Source organism: Balaenoptera ricei, chromosome 17 (assembly GCF_028023285.1).
Source record: "Balaenoptera ricei isolate mBalRic1 chromosome 17, mBalRic1.hap2, whole genome shotgun sequence".
NCBI classification, from domain to species: domain Eukaryota; kingdom Metazoa; phylum Chordata; class Mammalia; order Artiodactyla; family Balaenopteridae; genus Balaenoptera; species Balaenoptera ricei.
In genome coordinates, this window is record NC_082655.1 from 40,249,963 (window position 1) to 40,269,582 (window position 19,620).

At 43.7% G+C, this 19,620-nt stretch overlaps 1 protein-coding gene across 1 annotated transcript in view; it reads right to left on the minus strand.

Moving 5' to 3' along the window:
• Positions 1 to 19,620, minus strand: part of PTDSS1 (phosphatidylserine synthase 1) — a 66,484-nt gene that overhangs the window by 31,550 nt on the left and 15,314 nt on the right. Inside the window, exons 3-4 of the mRNA XM_059901416.1 lie at positions 11,026 to 11,070; positions 8,095 to 8,219 (exon numbers count right to left, since the gene is read on the minus strand). Of these exons, the coding sequence (XP_059757399.1) occupies positions 8,095 to 8,219; positions 11,026 to 11,070 (170 nt within the window). The remainder of the gene's footprint in view (positions 1 to 8,094; positions 8,220 to 11,025; positions 11,071 to 19,620) is intronic.

Below are 19,620 nucleotides of genomic sequence, written 5' to 3' on the forward strand. Positions count from 1 at the left end.
TTGCCTAGATGCCTGCAGTAGCTTTCTAAAACTATGAAATGTATACATGATGCTCTGATAAGCACCTGACTACCCAGCTCTAGCTTAAGACTGCAGATTTTAACTGGTCTCTCTGTAATCGATTCTCTACATACAAAATGATTTTGCAGATCACAAATCAGACCATTTTGGGTGTGTGTGTGTTTGGGGTGGGGGGCGGTGTCTGGGAAGACAGCCTTCCCAGTGTGGAAGGATCTCTGGGCCTCCTGCCCTGCTCTCTCGCTCCTTCCTCCCTGGGGAAGGTGGTGACCTTGGAGGCAGAAAGAACACCTGTACTCCACCCTCTTTAGGGTCCTCTCTATGGAAATTATTCACCCACAGACAGCACAGGTTCCCATCTGTTCTTTCAACCTTGGAGGAATTTTTGTGAGTCAGGCTCTGCCTCGTGGGAAGAAGCCCGTGGCTGTCCAATGGGACAGGGGAGCAGAAACCTAATTCGGGGCGGGATTAGCACAACCTCATGGCCCAGGTCTAAAGCCATCTGCTTCACTGAGCTTCGACCAGGAAAGAATCAGCAGATACTGTGCACCTTTTCCCCCCAGTTTCAACACTGGACTGGAGATGGGCGTAATGTTTACTGACCCGCTAAAGCACCAGTGGAGATCATGTACCTCCTCTGCTTATAAACCTTCAGGGTCTTTTATTACATTCACAGTGTAATCCTAACTCCTCACCAAGGTCTCCCCAGCCTCAGGAACTGCCCTCCTCTGCCTCTAATTCCTACTCTCCTTCACTCTTGACTGATCCCAGCTCCCAAGTTGGGGCCTCCATGCAGGCTGTTCCTTCTTCCTGAATAATGGCCTCGGCCCCCTACTCCCACTTTGCTTGGCTAATTCCCACTCATTTTTTAGTTGTCAACTTAGACATCAGCTCTTACAGAGACATTCCCTGACCTCCCAGACTAGATTGGGGTTCTTTTATAAGTTCTAATAGCACCCATATCTTTTTCTTTATCACACTGCACTGTACACTGAAATCATTATGCTTTCATTCTTATTTATTTTTAGCTGTTTTAATTTTTTTTATTGGAGAAGAGTTGCTTTATGATGTTGTGTTAGTTTCTGCCGTACAATGAAGTAAATCAGCTATATGTATATATATATCCCCTCCTTCTTGACCTCACTCTCCCAACCCGATCCCACCCATCTAGGTAGTCACGGAGCACTGAGCTGAGCTCCCTGTGCTACACAGCAGGTTCCCACTATCAATTTTACAAATGGTAGTGTGTATGTGTCAATCCTAATCTCCCAATTCATCCCACCACCTACTGCCTCAGGCCCCCTGTGTCCACACATCTATTTTCTACATCTGCATCTCTATTCCTGCCCACCAAATAGGGTCATCTGTACCATTTTTCTAGGTTCCACATATATGTGTTAATATATGATATTTGTTTTTTTCTTTCTGACTTTCTTCACTCTGTATGACAGACTCTAAAAATCACATCTCTAAAAATGACCCAATGTCATTCCTTTCTATGGCTGAGTAATATTCCATATATAGGTACCACATCTTCTTTATCCATTCCCCTGCCGTTGGACATTTAGGTTGCTTCCATATCCTGGCTATTGTAGATAGTGCTGCAATGAACATTGGGGTACATGTGTCCTTTTGAATTGTGGTTTTCTCAGGGTATATGCCCAGTAGTGGGATTGCTGGGTCATATGGTAATTCTATGTTTAGTTTTTTAAGGAGCCTCCATACTGTTCTCCACAGTGGCTGTATCACTTGCATCCCTGGGATAAATCCCACTTGATCATGGTGTATGACCCTTTTAATGTGTTGTTGGATTCTGTCTGCTAGTATTTTGTTCAGGATTTTTGCATCTATGTTCATCAGTGATATTGGCCTGTAGTTTTCTTTTTTTGTGGTATCTTTGTATGGTTTTGGTATCAGGGTGATGGTGGCCTTGTAGAATGAGTTTGGGAGTGTTTCTCCCTCTGCAACTTTTTGGAAGAGTTTGAGAAGAATGGGTGTTAGCTCTTCTCTAAATGTTTGATAGAATTTGCCTGTGAAGCCATCTGGCCCTGGACTTTTGTTTGTTGGAAGATTTTTAAATATAGTTTCAATTTCATTACTTGGGATTGGTCTGTTTATATTTTCTATTTCTTCCTGGTTCAGTTTTGGAAGGTTGTACCTTTCTAAGAATTTGTCCATTTCTTCCAGGTTGTCCATTTGATTGGCATACAGTTGCTTGTAGTAGTCTCTTATGATCTTTTGTATTTCTGTGGTGTCAGTTGTAATTTCTTCTTTTTCATTTCTAATTTTACGGACTTGAGTCCTGTCCCTTTTTTTCTGGATGAGTCTGGCCAAAGATTTATTAATTTTGTTTATCTTCTCAAAGAACCAACTTTTAGTTTTATTGATCTTTGCTATTGTTTTCTATTTCATTTATTTCTGCTCTGATATTTATGATTTCTTTCCTTCTACTAACTTTGGGGTTTTTTTTTTTGCTCTTTTTCTCTAGTTGCTTCAGGTGTAAGGTTAGATTGTTTGAGGTTTTTCTTGTTTCTTGAGGTGAGGCTGAATTGCTATAAACTTCCCTCTTAGAACTGCTTTTGCTGCGTCCCATAGATTTTGGGTCAACATGTATTCACTGTCATTTGTTTCTAGGTATTTTTTTAAATTTCCTCTTTGATTTCTTCAGTGATCTCTTGGTTATTTAGTAGCATATTGTTTAGCCTCCATGTGTTTGTGTTTTTTAGTTTTTTTGCTGTAACTGATATCTAGTCTCACAGCATCGTGGTCGGAAAAGATGCTTGATACAATTTCAATTTTCTTAAATTTACCAAGGCTTGATTTGTAATCCAAGATGTGATCTATCCTGGAGAATGTTCCGTGTGCACTTGAGAAGAAATGTATTCTGCTGCTTTCAGGTGGAATGCCCTATAAATATCAACTAAGTCTATCTGATCTATTGAGTAATTTAAAGCTTGTATTTCCTTGTTTATTTTCTGTCTGGATAATCTGTCCATTGGTGAAAGTGGGGTGTTACAGTCCCCCACTATTACCGTGTTAGTCAATTTCCCCTTTCATGGCTGTTAGTATTGCTTTATATACTGAGGTGCTCCTATGTTGGGTGCATAAATTTTTATAATTGTTATATCTTCTTCTTGGATCGATCCCTTGATCATTATGTAGTATCCTTCTTTGTCTCTTGTAACAGTCTTTATTTTAAAGTCTATTTTTTCTGATATGAGTATTGCTACTCCAGCTTTCTTTTGATTTCCACTTGCATGGAATATCTTTTTCCATCCCCTCACTTTCAGTCTGTATGTGTCCCTAGGTCTGAAGTGGGTCTCTTGTAGACAGCATATACACAGGTCATGTTTTTGTATCCAATCAGCCAGTCTGTGTCTTTTGGCTGGAGCATTTAATTCATTTACATTCAAGGTAATTATCGATATGTATGTTCCTATTATCATTTTCTTAATTGTTTTGGGTTTGTCTTTGTGGAATTTTTCTTCTCTTGTGTTTCCCACCTAGAGAAGTTCCTTTAGCATTTGTTGTAAAGCTGGTTTGGTGGTGCTGAATTCTCTTAGCTTTTGCTTGTCTGTAAAGCTTTTGATTTCTCTGTCGAATCTGAATGAGATCCTTGCTTCGTAGAGTAATCTTGGTTGTAGGTTTTTCCCTTTCATCACTTTAAGTATATCCTGCCACTCCCTCTGGCCTGCAGAATTTCTGCTGAAAAATCAGCTGATAACCTTATGGGGATTTCCTTGTATGTTATTTGTTGATTTCCCTTGCTGCTTTTAATATTTTTTCTTTGTTTTTAATTTTTGTTAGTTTGATTAATATGTGTCTCAGCATGTTTCTCCTTGGATTTATCCTATATGGGACTCTCTGCACTTCCTGGACTTGGGTGGCTATTTCCTTGCCCATGTCAGGGAAGTTTTCGACTATAATCTCTTCAAATATTTTCTCAAACCCTTTCTCTTTCTTTTCTTCTTCTGGGGTCCCTGTAATTCAAATGTTGGTGCGTTTAACATTGTTCCAGAGGTCTCTGAGATTGTCCTCATTTCTTTTCATTCTTTTTTCTTTCTTCTGCTCTTCCACAGTTATTTCCACCATTCTATCTTCAGGCTCACTTATTTGCTCCAGATTTGCTATATTTTCTGCCTCAGTTATTCTGCTATTGATTCCTTCTAGTGTATTTTTCATTTCAGTTATTGTGTTGGTCATCACTTTTTGTTTGTTCTTTAGTTCTTCTAGGTCCTTGTTAAACATTTCTTGTATTTTCTTGACCTGTGCCTCCATTCTATTTCCGAGATTTGGGATCATCTTTACTATCATTACTCTGAATTCTTTTTCAGGTAGATTGCCTACTTCCTCTTTATTTATTTGGTCTTGTAGGTTTTTACCACACTCCTTCATCTGTAACATATATTTTTGTCGTCTCATTTTTTTTGATGGGTGGGGCTGCGTCCTGTTTTGCTGGTTGTTTGGCCTGAGGCGTCCAGCACTGGAGTTTGCAGGCAGTTGGGTTTTGGTGGAGCTGGGTTTTGGTGCCGCAATGAGGACCTCCAGGAGAGCTCACACCGAGTAATATTCCCTGGGCCTGAAGTTCTCTGTTAGTCCAGTGGTTTGGATTCAGTGCTCCTCCCACAGGAGCTCAGGCCTGACACCCGGCCTGGGAACCAAGACCCCCCGCAAGCCACACAGTGACACAGAAACACAACAAAAAAAGGGCAACAAACAAAAAGGAGCAGAACAATAACAAAGAATAAAAAATAAAATAAAATTACAAAAATAAAACATACATTAGAAAAAATAAAAATAAAAATGAAACAAGAACAAAGCAAAACAGAACCACAACAGAAAAAAAAATAATAAAAAGGCCAGAAGAGGCTCTGGGGGGCGGGGCTTAGGCTCAGGACCTCTGTGGCCAGAGGGGACCCTGGAGGGCAGAGTTTCAGGCCTGGGGCCAAGCAGGCGGGCGAGACGATGGCTGCGTTCCCCTCCGATCCCCCAACCCCCCGAAGGTCTCTCCCTGTCCACGCTGATTCCCTCACTGTGAGTGGGCCCTTCCGAGCGTCAGAAGCCCTCCTCTCCCCCACATTGTGCTTTCTTGATTCTAGGACACATCTTTTTCACATTTAGCATTTTGAGAATTGGGTGGATATTTCAACATATTACAATATTTGGTGCACATATAATATAAGGTTTCCCTTTTCCCCTTCCCAAAGTCATACTTGTAATTGATGGTGCATCTTACAATTGATGCTGACCTCCTGACCCTATGATCAAGCTTAATGTTATAAAAGAGAGACACCTAGACACCGTGTGGCTCTTAGTGTGATACACAGCAACATCTATGAGCAGCCCTGCCATGGAAACTGGACTGGAATCTGGACCCCATCCAACCTTTACATCTAACTTCCAGTTTACAGGAAATACAGGGGGACAGAGAGATACGTTAATGACACCCTGGAAATGCAAGCTACAAAATCCAGACTCGAGAAGCTACATAAAATAAACAATGTGGCTTCTTTGACAAACAAACTTCGAGGTTGAAAAACGGTATGGAGGGACTGCAGATTAAGAGCTGCAACAAAGGCAATATGGGGACCTTGTCTGGATCCTAATTTGAACAAATCAACTGTAAAAAAAACTTTACGAGGTGACTGGGGAAATGTGAACACTGCATACTGTTACCTTTAAGTGACTGAAAATGGCATTGTAGTTATGTTTAAAAAAATCCATATATTTGGATATAATGTCTGATAATGTAAGATATGTGTGTGTTGGTGGCGGGGGGAGGGTGGAATGAAACAAGATTGGGCCTGTGTTGATAAAATTTTAAAAAATTATTGGAGTTGTCTTAGACAACTCACTTAGAAAAAGAGCCAACAATAATTTGTTTAATTTGCCTTCTTGTAGAGTCTAAGCTCCAACGGTACAGGGAGCCATTGGGCCTACCCTCTTCCCCACTACCACCAGCACGGTGTCTAGCACGGAGGAAAAGCTCAGGGAGTATTTACTAAATGGAAGATTGCTGCTCCAGACCACCCAATCTCCAATTCGGATGTGCTCACAAAGCTCGTCTGAAGCTTAGAACACATATTTTTGAATAGAATAAATATTTAGGAACATAGTAAAGTTTCCAATTACACAAAAGACTGCCTCTAATAGGATTTCAATGACTGTCCCCCACCCCCAACTCCAAGTTATAATATTAATTTTAAGGGAAAAGGGAGTCTGAATTTCAATGTGCGATACCAGGCACGGACTAGAGCCTGGTACCAGGAATAGGAATAGGCGGCAGCTGAAGAAATGGGAAGGCAGAGGGCTCCTGGAGCCAGGCAACTAAAGGCTTCTGTCTTGCATAAAGGCGCTCCTCCTTACCACAGGTTCTAACAAGGGAATGCGTTTCTCTAGAGCCATCAATGAACAGAACTGTAAAAGATTCCTTTAAGGAAGTAAAAAGTGATAAGGGATTGGAGATGGAGAAGACTGAGGCTGGTCTACCACCACCTGGAACTGCAGAAGTTGAAAACAGCCTCACGCTTTGTTTGGCAAGAAAGAATTAGCCAATCCTTGAAAACTAGTTTTAAATGCCGGTTTCAGCTCTTTGGGGGCTGTAATTGTGACAATCGGATGCCCCTGTGATGTCAAATTCCTAAGGAAGGCAGATGTCAAAGTATTATTAGATTCAACCTCCCCCCACTGACTGTGAGAACAAGACTGAGAGACACAACAGCAAATCCACCTGAAGTTAGTTTACTTCGTAATATGACCAATTTTGCTTAAAAACCCAAGAAACTTGTTGGGAGAAATATAATCTGGGATATCCTTCTCCCGATCTCCATTTTGTAAGATGCCTGTGAGTGTCAAACACTTGTTATTATAATAACTATATGCCTGAGGCACGGGCCTAGGGGGAAATGTAGGTTTTGGACCCAGAGGGATCTTATACTAAGCTTCTATTTCCTCCTTGGTAAAATGGAGACAGTAATATATAGACTGTATATAAAGCACCCAGCACACTGCCTGGCAGAGCAGACAATCCACAATGAGCAACTGCTGTCAACCTCACTGTAACTGTCATTAACAGCATCATTAGAAGCTGTACATCACCCTGTACCATTCTCTTTCTTAGAGGAAGAAACTCCAAGACAGACTTTTCTCCTTGACACTTTTAAATAATTTTTGGCATTCTTATTTTTGTCTTTAGCTTGTCCTTTATAAAAGATAAAGATAAAATCTGGAAACACCATTCCAAGAAGGGTCTGACCAATCTCAACTATGCTATAAGGAATGATCACTTCTTGGACAGTTTATTAAGTCCCTCTGTATTGCTTTTTTGTTTGTTAAACAAGGACCCATCTACGGTCCAAATGCCTGTTCTCCTATTCTGATCATCACTAGGTGTTTCTTCAATCTGCACTAAATGGTAGGCACTTTAAAAAGTGAAAAAGGAAAGGAACAGTATTACAGTATAAAATAGTCTCTTCACTAAAAGTCAAAGTACAGAGTAGTTTTAGCCCAGAATAAAAGTATTTATTGTTATTTAATAAAAATAATGAATGAAATGGCCTCCATCATTACAACTGGCCCCTTCATGGCAAGCAAGCGGGAAGAATCACAGCATCAGGGCCGGGGTCAGGGAGCAGAGGGGCCAAGGGTGACACTGACGGAGCAGGAGTAGCCGCCCTCAGAGGACCTGGTGTGTGCGAGGCATCATGTTAGGCCTTCGTTTAGTTCACAATAAACTTCCAAGATAAGTATTATTTCACTTTACAAAAGAGGGAATAGGCTATAAGTTCGTAGCCCAAGGTCCTACAGCTTACAAGTGTCAGAGGCCCAATTCCCACCCACGGCTGCCAGATGATAATATTCACATCTTCTTACCACCCCCTTTGGGCCAGGAGAGGATTCATTTCCCTGGACTGTATCATTCATGGAACCACGCACTGCACCAACCTGCCCAGAGACCTGGTGTTTAGATATCTACGTAGGAAGTATGGAGAAGGACCAATTTAAAACGTGAAGTCAATTACCTCCTATACCCAAGAGTCAACCAGTTTCTCTAAGACACAGCAGACAAGTACATACCATGATATCTGCTTCCCTTGTGGCGTATCGAAGGTTCGGATCTAGCCAGTACATCAGGGATTTAACCTGCTCAAAGTTCAGGAAGAGGAGGAACACCAGGAACAGGAAGTAGAGCACGCTGAGCCCTGAGGGAAATAGAAACATCCTCAAGTCGGGGAGAGAGCCGGTGTCAGACGCACAACACACGCTGTACTCAAATTGCTCATGGCCCAAAGCGGACACTGGTGCTGTAACATGGGCTGTGGAGACCCCCGTGACAAGCTGGTCTTTCCTGTGATGAGAGTCTGACACACGGTCCTAATTCAGACCGAGAGGAGTCAGTAACCCTCTCTGAGAAGGGTTGATGCTGATGCTGAGAGCTGGAGGAGTGGCAGACCACGGGCCAGAGCGTGGAGGACTGGACGCGGCATTCAGGCAGGGAAGGCAGGCAGAGGCGAGCAGGCAGGTCCCCGGAATGAGGTCTGGGAGCCAGCACGTGGCTGGGTGCTGGCAGAGAGGGGCACGGAGCAAGGCGGCTATGAAGCGATGGTCAGGGCTCGGGGCCACGGCGAAGACGGCAGACTTGATCTTAAGTCAAAGAAGGAGCACCTGATGTGTTTCAAATGGGGAAATCAGATGATGTAGGTAACATTTCAGGAAATGGACTCTGGTCACTGGGTGCAGAGTAGACCGGAGATGGGCGAAGCCAGGCGGACAGGCCAGTTTGGGGTAGAGACAGAGACAGGTGTGGAGGCGAGAGGTGGCCCAGGGTTACTCATCCCCATCTTACACCCCACCTTAGTCCCTGTGGGCATCACATTACTGTCACATCATATCGTAATTGGTATCCTAATAATCACCCCATATCGTTTAAAAAAGACAGTTAATAATCTACTTTAAGAAGGCAAAAGCCTGTAAATACATTTTAGAAAGACTTGAGAACCAGCCACCAGTGGCTTTGTCACTTCTTTTCCTGCTAGAATGAAAATGCGTATGTAGAACATCTAGACGCTGTGATACAAATGACCTTGGACCACAGTACCCCATCCAAAGTGGGCTGGCACCAGTTCCCAGGGAGCTGCTCCAGAGGAGAGAATGTCCGTGGCTGAAATTCTCCATAGCGGCTACAGCACAGGCCTTCAGAAGGGGCCTCTCCCGGTCCTCAGGGAGCTCGGGGGGCCTGCGAGTAGCACGGCTGACTCAGTCATGCATCTCGGGGCCCAGGGCACACGTGTTTTTAGGCAAACTTATATGATAACCTTCTTATATATTATGTACCAGCTACTTTTACTGATTTTCACTTCAAACACCCCCTACTACACCCTCTTGAAATAATTATTTTAAGACAGAAAGAAAGTGTTTGTGCAGCAGGAGGCTCTTAACCTAGAGTTCACAGTTGGTCTTCAACATCCCTGAAGCCCCAGATATAATACACAGAACTCTGTGTGTGTGTGTGTGTGTGTGTGTGTGTGTGTGTGTGTGTGTGAGCATGTGTGTACTGGGAAAGGGTCTATAGTTCTCATCAGGTTATCCAAGTGTTCCATGATCCCAGGGAAGAAATAAAACTGCTCATTACTTATGATGGACCATTTGAAATCTGAAAAACTCAGATGTAGCCAACTAGCTAAAAAGGACACAACTTCAAGCAGCAATATTAAGTCCATGAGCTATAAGTATAATGCACCCAGGACTATCTTTTAAGAAATGTAAATGAATCATGCACTTCTCTGCAAAAAAAAAAAATCCTCCCATGACTTCCTCCTGCCCTTCACAAGCCCTGTGGGGTCCCATCTGTGCCCAGCTCTGCCTCTCTCACCACTCCCAGGCCTGCTACCCTCCGGCCACACTGACTGGGGACACACCAAGCCTCTTCTAGCTGGGGACCACTTTGGCAGTCTTGCCCTTAGCCTGGCCTTCCTCCCTGCATCTTTGCCTGGATCCTTCTTTGCAGGTGGGTTTCTGCTTAAGCACACTTCCTTCAAGCCACCCCTCACCTGAAGGTGAAAGCAGCTACTTAGTCACTATTGCATCTTGTGGTTTTAATAAACTTCCTAGCGCTTCCTGACATCAGCTACTTTTTGATTATTGATTTGTTTCATAGTGTGTTTGCTATAGCTGCCCTCCCTGCCCGGGGCCCCTCCACCTGCAGCCTCGGGGCCAGAGCAGCCACCCACGCAGAAGGACTCGGTGAACACCTGCTGAGCGAACGACCAAGGTTCATTACTAAATTCAAAGAGATTTGCCTATGATCTCTGAAGGGTGAAAAATAAACAAACTTGAGCAAAATGTCCATTTTTCGGTCCTTTTGCATAAGATTAAATTTTCTGAACCTTGAATAATTTATTTGATGATTAGGTAAGGTGAAGCCAATATCTGAAGTTCTGAAGATATGCTTTAAATCCACTCAGGTGGTTTTTTACTCTTTGGACTAGAAATCAAGTAACCATAAGAGATCCAACATTTATATGAGATGCTTATCACTAAACCTTAGTTCAAATCAGGGCTCTTTGCTAAGACTTCTCCTTTTCTAAGTTCTTTCCCATTCACAACACTGGGGGAGTTTGCCGGGGTTTCAGTCTCTCCTGGATGCTGACGAGACAAACGTGCTCATACGATGCACGTGAGCTTGCACTAGCGAAGAGCAACGTCAGAAAGAACAAGCCACATTCCCTCATGTCAAATCCTGTGCATTAACAGACAACAGCATGGGGGCGGGGTGGTGAGAGGGGTAGGGGCGGGGGGTTGAAAACAGTTCACGTGTTTGAGAATTTCAGCTGTCACCAGCACTTTTTTGTGGCAGAGCATTTTAATAAAAAAATTGATATCAGGAACACCAAAAAGTGAAAAGCTATTAAGTTTTACAGTAGAGTGGTAAGGAAAACTGCTACAATATACAGAAAAAGATTTGCTTCAAGTAGAATGGATTTTTAAACCGACTAATAGGTAACTCACCAAAAACCATTCGCCACAAGGCCGGATGAGGTCGAGTAAACGGACCTGCAGAGATAACATTACAAGGTCAGAACAGACTGCTTTCAAACCAAGACTAAAATAAAGACAGTGATGCTGATTTCCACAGAGATAAAGGGTTAAAAAAAAGCTCTCCACTGTTCAATTTTTTTTTCTACATAAATACTCTGGGGTCAAAAGTCTAGGTTGAAATGTTTTATCCACGTTGTAACAACCATTCCCCACAATTGTAACAGGCACCAATCTCAACAGAGGCTTTTTTTTTTTAAAGCTTTGTCTTCCGAACTCAGATCCTAATTTCCCGTGGACACAATGTTATAACAGCGAGTAGGTCACCAGGCCAGCCTTTAACTGTATGTAATACTTACTGGACATTAACAAGAAACCTCACAGCCCCCCAGGAGCTAGTGGACATCGTGTGTGTGTGTGTGTGTGTGTGTGTGTGTGTGTGTGTGTGTGTGAGAGAGAGAGAGAGAGAGAGAGAAAGAGAGAGAGAGAAAGAGAAAGAGAGGGGACACTGAGGGGCTCTGACAATAAAAGAGAGAAATACCGTGCCTGGAAAACAAGTGCAACGGGGAGTGACACTGAAAGCAAACCCTTGGAGCAGTGGAACACGCTGGTGCAGGAGCTTTTGATGACCTGTGGTAACAAAATACCTTTGACTAGCTCAGATACACAGATGCAGATTCCACACGAGGGAAACCAAAGTTTCACAGGATGAAATTTACTCTTACTCAAGTGATACAACAATACTCTGTCTTCTGTTTTATTTCACTAAAAAATAATAATAGAAGAGGAACGCAAGTAAGCTGGGCCTTGGTCTGTTAAACTGATTTGCCACCGACTGAAGGGTTACAGCTCGCAAATATTGACCATTGTTCTAGAGGGCACCTGACCTATTTGGGGCTGCCCACGCTCTCCTGCACTTGGAGGATTTCTAGCATTGTGATCCCACATCTCCAGGAGAGATGCCAGAGCTTGATGCTCAGCTTTTTTATAAGCGGGTCCTGGTCCTTTAGTCGCACCCACGCCAGACAACATCAGGAGTGGGTGACAGTGGAGGTAAGTATGCAGAGCTCTCCTCTCCCTCCCTGTCTCCCCTTGGCCCTGGCCAGCAGGGACACTAGTGGGAGGTGGCACTCCTCACACTGGTGAAGGTGGCACTGGTGACTGTGGCAGAGGCAGTTCCATTTAGAGTTGTCTGTACACGTGATGCTGGGACAGACCGTAGCCAAGGCTCCCTCATGAGACCAGGCCTGGGTGATGTGCCGCCAGATCCTAGAAGCTTAGCCTGGGGCCTGGTTTCCTAGCCCTCCTAGGACTCCTCCAGCCGGTCAGTATCGGAGAACAGGCTTTTGCATCAGCAGAGTCAGCTTCTATTGCTTATGACCAGGAATCCTCTCTGCAGCAAACATTACACTGTAAACTTTATTCTGGGACTCATTCTAAAGGGCCCATCTCTTCTTAAAAAGACCACACTGAAACATTCTAACTGCTTTCTTTGGAGGAATCAAGTTCATTTCAGTAATATCAGTTACAAGTACCTCTACCCTCCAAATTCATTCAGTTTCTGAGTTTAAATGAGGAGAGATCAGAAGATGAGTTAAGTTTGAGGGACTCTACTTTATTCAAAATAATATGGTGTCTGAGTTTTGGATGGCAAGTTGAGAGAGCTCAGATAAGTGAGGGATTTGTCTGAAAGTTTATCTGTGCCTGTTCGATTTCTGAGTTCTGACAGCAAAGGCTCAGACAGCACGGGACACCTGTATTCTTTTTAATCAGCTGTTTTCTCAAAAAAGGCACAGCAAAGCATAGAAACCAGAATCCCCTCCCAGGTAACATAACCTGGTTAAATTTCTTCACAAGTTATTGGAAAACTGATGGCTAAATTTGTCTTCTTTTAAGTAATTTTAATAGTTTGACTTGTCACCAGGAATGACTTGTCTTATGGTAGCAGTTTGGTTTGCCAGCATTACTTCATCCAAACTATTTTTTTTTTAACATCTTTATTGGAGTATAATTGCTTTGCAATGGTGTGTTAGTTTTTGCTTTATAACAAAGTGAATCAGCTATACATATACATATATCCCCTTTATCTCCTGCCTCTTGTGTCTCCCTCCCACCCTCCCTATCTCACCCCTCTAGGTGGTCACAAAGCACTGAGCTGATCTCTGTGCTATGCTGCTTCCCACTAGCTATATAGTTTACATTTGGTAGTATATATAAGTCCATGCCACTCTCTCACTTCGTCCCAGCTTACCCTTCCCCCTCCCCATGTCCTCAAGTCCATTCTCTAGTCTGCATCTTTATTCCTGTCCTGCCCCTAGGTTCTTCAGAACCTTTTTTTTTTTTAGATTCCATATGTATGTGTTAGCATATGGTATTTGTTTTTCTCGTTCCGACTTACTTCACTCTGTATGACCATCCAAACTATTGAATTAACCCCTCAGACATAACGTGGGACCCCAGTTTTCTCTATGATTTCTTCTTATAAGGTGAAACTCTGAAATTTTATGATCTATTATTTGGCTCACAACAGAATTCCATGCCCAGTCGGTACTTGGCAGTGGGGTGGTGAGAGGACCACCATCATTCCCATTTTATAGATAAAGACACTGGGGCATAAGGAACTCACCCAGGGTCACAATGCTCACAGGACTCCACTTCAGGTCTGAGAGCCCATGTGCACTTTCCCATCAACTGTCAGAACTGGGCCAGCTTGGAAGGAGGAGGAGGGGGGAGGGGAGGAGTTGACGGTCTGAGCCAGGACTGTCTCGGGGCCAGGAGAGGGGCAAGAGAGAAGCAAGCTAGTGAGTGGTGTTTAGCGCTGCCGCGATGTGGAATTGATAAGCAAGGTGAGGGAGAGGGCAGGGAACTGATACACGTTCCCGCGCCTCACATCCACCAGTAGAAAGGCCTCCAAAGTCATCGTCAGCCTGTGATTACTTTAAGAGCAGCCTCTGGAAAACAGAACTCGGCCCTTTCTTATATCTAACCCTAAGCAGTGTGCTGCAGAGTAAATAAGAGGGTAGAGTGGTTGAGGAATTTGGGGTTGATGGGGCCTTAAGCTCTCCTTAACCTAACAGGTAACTACTTCAGCCCAAGGGTATTTCTCTCTGTCCGGCTGTGATTCCAGAGACAAGACACACGTTCCAGGGCCTGGAAAGAGAATTTTCATCTTACTGCACTGCAGTTTGGTTTTTTAAAGGCTTATCTTGACTTGCTGCTATTGAATTTTTTCCTCTCTTCTCCAATATCCCATTTATACATCATAATATTACTTCATAAATGTTTCTCATAAAATACAATTAAATATGGAAATATGTTAATATAAATGTTTCAGACATTAAAAAAAAAAATAAATAAATAAATAAATAAAATACAATTAAAAAAAAAGTCCTTTCTGCCTTGCATTTGATCTGAGGAAGGCTTCAGAAATCTGATGCGTTGGGTTTCAGAACAGACAGCAGAGCACCAAGGAGCTCTGCCCTGAACCAGGTGGTGAGAACAGATCACTGGGGCCTTTTGCCTACAAAAGGCAAGATAAGGCCCTGGAATGTTAGATGACCTTTCAGTTGCTAACTTTAAAACCCAATCCAGGCCTTACTTCAGTCATCCAATCTGTCCTCTGCTTTCTGAGAAGAAATTCTGAATGCTTTCATGTAGTATTTCCAGAAGTACATGCCTGTAGCTTTACTCACAAAGAGTCGCCTCTTCACCATCAAAGACAATAATATTGCTGAAAATACTATTTTGCTTTTTAAAATATCAAGGATGAGGCTGGTGTTTTCCTGTATGAGAAGCCTTGATACTTATGCTCACTAGGTCACCCACACTTGGTTACTCTGGTCAAGTCACCCTGAAAGCCTCCTACAGCATCCACCTGCCCAGGTGAGTCTAGCCTTCCTGGAAAATTTACCTCATCCCAGTACCTTCCCACAGGTCTTATTCCCCAGCAAACTATTTTCTCGGTGGTCTTCCTCTGCCCACTGTTATGGCCAGGACATCAGTAGGGGTGACCCATCTCACGGTGGGCTTCTTGTCTATACTTCTTATTTGGTAAAAGCTGCCTGGAAGAGTCTGGGTCTTCAATTCAGTTATGCAGGAGAGATGGGGAAGGTGTCTCAGGGTGGTGATGGAGAAACACGTGCTGGTTTTATTTACAAAGGTGGTTTTCTTACAAGGCACATTGAAAAATTACATGTTTTACTTTCTCATCAGTCCCTATGTCTAGAATACATCATTTTCAATCAGATATTAAGAGCAAGTTTTATTTCAAAAGAAAATAGAAACCAAACGACTCTGCCTTGAGAAAGCAAGCATTTAAAACACTTCCTCAGAAGTCAAAACATAAGATCTCAGCTTGACTAGACAGCAACCTAATGTCATATCCACGAATAACGGAGTTCCAGGGACCAACCCTAGGGAGGCAGGACCCTTTTAACCAAAGTCAGAAGCTGCATCTTCGCTGCTGCACGTCTGTGCCCTCGGGTCCTCTCAGGCTGCCTCTTCTCTTTATTATCTCTTTTTCAGCTTTATGTGGTATAATTGACAAATAAAATCACGAGATATTTGATTTGTATGATTTGAAAGTTTAAATTCCTCTAGGAAAGACCTAGAAAAGGTGAATAAAATTATCTCTAAGCAAATTTCAAACCTAAGAAAGAATTTTTCTACAAGAAAAAGTAGTGGAGCAGGAGACAGAGAATGGGGGGACATAGTACCTTTTTTTTTCCTCATTTTTATCACCTTCATGCGTCAAGGAGATGTGATTCGCACTATCTCAGCTCAGAGAAATCAGAAGAGGCCGAAGGACAAAGAGAAGGATAAACTCAGGAAAATCAAGAAATATTAGTTATCTCACTCTCTTCAAAATACCTTGAAGAAGTGCTGAATGGCGCTCCTCTTGCAGATGAGGAAAGGAAAAGGGAGGGCTAATTCTGTGAACTTTTTTCCTGGCAGGTTCATTCTTAATTCAACATATATTTACTGAGAGGCCACTCTGGGCCGGGCACTGGGGGTACAGGGTAAGGCTGTGGTGGTTTGGGTCGGGGCATGGGGGAAGGGCAGGAAGAGTCCATGGAGGCCCTCAGGAGCTGGAAAAGCACACAGAAGTCACCTGTTGAAAGAAATCTCACAGCCAGCTGGAGATGCAACAGGTTTCTAAATTTCACTCCAGTGACAGAGTGATGCAATTGTAATTACACTCCAATGACACAGTGGCATAGTTAAAATTACACTTACACTTGAGTGTCAGTTACTATGAGGAGGTGGACGTGGCATTTAAAATAGTTTTTTCAAGGGAACCAAAAGAGAGAGAATGGGAGAGAAGACAGCAGGAAAGAAGCGGGCGTAGATAACAGACCCTCTCCCTCCAAGGTCTCCCCTCAGGGTCTCTCTCCACGTCTGTTTGTAGGACTGAAGGAAGGAACTCTAGACTTCACCCTGCCACTCACCCTGTTGACTGTCAAATGAAATTCTGAGTCTCCACTCCTCCCCCATGTAACTCAGGGGTAAATTCTAAGCCAATGGAGGTTATCCTGTTTCTCGTTTATTCTTTCAGATCTACTAGAGATCTATCATGTGCCTCTGATGTCCTCCAGCCACTGTAAACGCCTGTCCTCAGGTCTGCTTGGAGCGGAGGCATGTGGCCCAAGCCTAATCAAAGAGGAGTGAGGGCAAGTGTGCTGGGGGGGTCTCTAGAAAAGGCCTCTTCACTCTTAAAAAGATGCATCGGAAGACATGACCTCCTCTTCTGTTGGACACTGTCTGTGACTACATTTCAGCAGTGCAGCAGCTGTCCCAAGACCATGAGGGCAGCAAAGCACAGGCATCTTGCTGAAGACGGTGGAGCAGAAACAGGTAAAGAACCTGGGTCTTCACGTGTCACTGAGCTGCTGAATTAGTCAACCCTGAACCACTCTATCTCAGAACTTCCTGTAATGTAAGAAAGCAAACATTTTATATATTCTTTAAGCCATTTTGAAAGGGGTTTCCTATTACTTGTGGCCAAAAGCATCCTGACTGTCATAAACCTCATGGAGAAAGTCAAGGGTCTTCTTTGCTATCTAGACTCTGTACAAAAAGAACCAGAGGGCCCCTCCTGTAGGAGCTGATCAATTCTAGCACACAGAGAGCATATGTAAACTCACACATACGAGACATATGGACACAACCAAATTTAGGCCTATACTTAAACATTCAGGGCAGCCTTTACTAGGTCAAGGATAAATGCGTTTTAAGTTGCCAAAACAGAGCCATTCTGGGAATGCCATCCACTGCGGGCACTTCCCCAAAACTGCCTTTCAAGGACAAGGCAAATGCTGGGCTCCACTGCTCCCATTCATTCCATTACTTAATTTGAGAATTTGTGCCAAGGGTGGGGAGAGAGGAAGAGAAGGTGACGAGATTGGAACAAGGAGAGTCGTGTCCATTCCACTCGGAGAAGCATCCACCTAGCATCATGGCTCCTGCAAAGGCTGTAGTCTGAATGCCAGCTGGGGGGGGCAGCCACATGCCCAGGAGTACCCTTTCCCGGTGCCTGCCAGCTCCCCCATCATCTCTATGGCACCCTCCAAGGCCACCCCCAATTTAAAAAATAATCAATAACAGCATTCTTTAACGTGGAAAACTTAGTTTTACTAATCTGATGTAAAGTGTGAGCAAATGGCTCTTTAGAAAACAAGGCTGACACTGTGTTTGCTTTGTACACGTGGCTGCAAGACAGTTCCTCCAAGCACTGCTTCCCTAACATCCTAATCCTTCCTGCACAGAATGCTGAATGGACTTTGTCCTTTTCTAAACCTGAGCCCTTGGTTTTGGTGGCAGAAGGTTCAGATCAATCTGCGGGCTGACATTTGGGCTCCAGAGGAGCAAAGGCACAACCACCGCCGCTGGGCCTGGGGTCCAAAGCACACTAGGCACAGGCCAACTCAGGCCCTAAGACTGCACTCCTGGGAAAAAGAAAAGCCAGAGACTGACAGAGAGAAGAAGAAGCAGAGGGAGATAGAAACATGTAGAAGACAGAGACGAAACACCTCACGATGGGCCTCGTATGAGAAAAGGCCAGGATTCCGCTGAGTACAGGAATGTGTGGGAGCTGGAGCCCTAACATCAGGCTGGCATCAGCGGCCGGGTGGCAGCTCAGGGGTGACTGACGGCCTTGGGTTCAGCTTTCCGAGCCGTAAACGGAGAAGGCTGAACTACATGAGCCCTGTGGGTCCTCCCCGCTTTGTGTGTATCACAAAGTCCGGGCAGCCAGGATAAGAAAAGCATAAAACAAACAACTTTTATCTTTCCAAGAGGAAAACAAAAGCCCAGTCCCACCATGAGAGACTCAGCCAGGTAAGTGGACATTGAAGATTAGATGTCTTCATGAGGGAAGAGAGGAAAAATCAGCAGAAATCATGCAAAATGTCACGTCCAACAGATTTAATCCCCCAACCTTCAGGGCTTTTGGAACCTTAAGAAAAACAGCTGCTAATGAAGCCCCAAAGCCCAGCTCCTGCCAAAGCTCCACAGAAGGGATATCTGTAAAATCATGGTTATGGAGGGACTGATCTTTGAGAATCCTCAAACTTCCAAAATGGCTCTCAGAAATAGCAAGTTTAAATTTTTAAAAAAGCAGAAAAGAAACCTTTGAAGCTGTGAAGAACTAGGAAACAATTAACACACAGCCAAGGAAAGCTGGAGACTTGAAGAACAGACATACCTTTGGATTGATCCGTTTCCTGCACATGTACTATGTTCTGATTGACTGATTGACTGATAAAAATAAAAATTTAAAAAAGGATGGTAGAGCACAGACAAGATGAGAAATAGGAATAGAGGGCATAGAACAATAATGTTCATGGCATCAAGTGATGGCCGGGAAGTAAGCAGCAGAACTTCACAGGATACAGAAGGTAGAAGGCTGAGGGGGGTGATGGTGACCACCACCTGAACTGTCACCTACTCACCTTCCCTAGGGGCTCTGGTGGCCATAGACCTTGTGTTGGTATCAAATCTGAGATGCAGCTCATCATCTCCTCTTTCTGGGCTGTATTCTTACTCCATCTTTGTAAAGCCAGGTTCCAGAGCTCAGGGGGACCACCCATAGCCTCTGGTATTTTCAGTGTGTGTAAAAGGCTTGATGCCCCAAGTGGCCACTTAAGTTGCACTAAAGCACAGCACCCTTGAAAGAAAGGATGGGCTCCCTAAGGTCCAAGCTCTCCCTAAACCTAAAATCCTGAGATTTTATGTGAAGGAAGTGGTAGGAAAAAGAAAGTTGGCAAATAGCTAGAAAAACTGTTCAACACTGGGGACTTTTCCTAGAAAGCGAATGCCATAGCGACCAATCCCCCTTCATTCCATGACCTATCTATATTTTGAATATTTTATCTTCATACTCCAATCACTCTGCATTATCAGAAATTTCATCATTGTGGAAAGGCCAAACTATGTTGGTCATACCTGCATAAGGTATGCAGGTGCTGTGCACTGAAGGTCTGTGTCCCCCCAGAATTCATATGTTGAAATTCTAACCCTGAAGCTGAAGACTGTTGGACCTCCTGGACCCTACAGGGCCAAACCATAGAG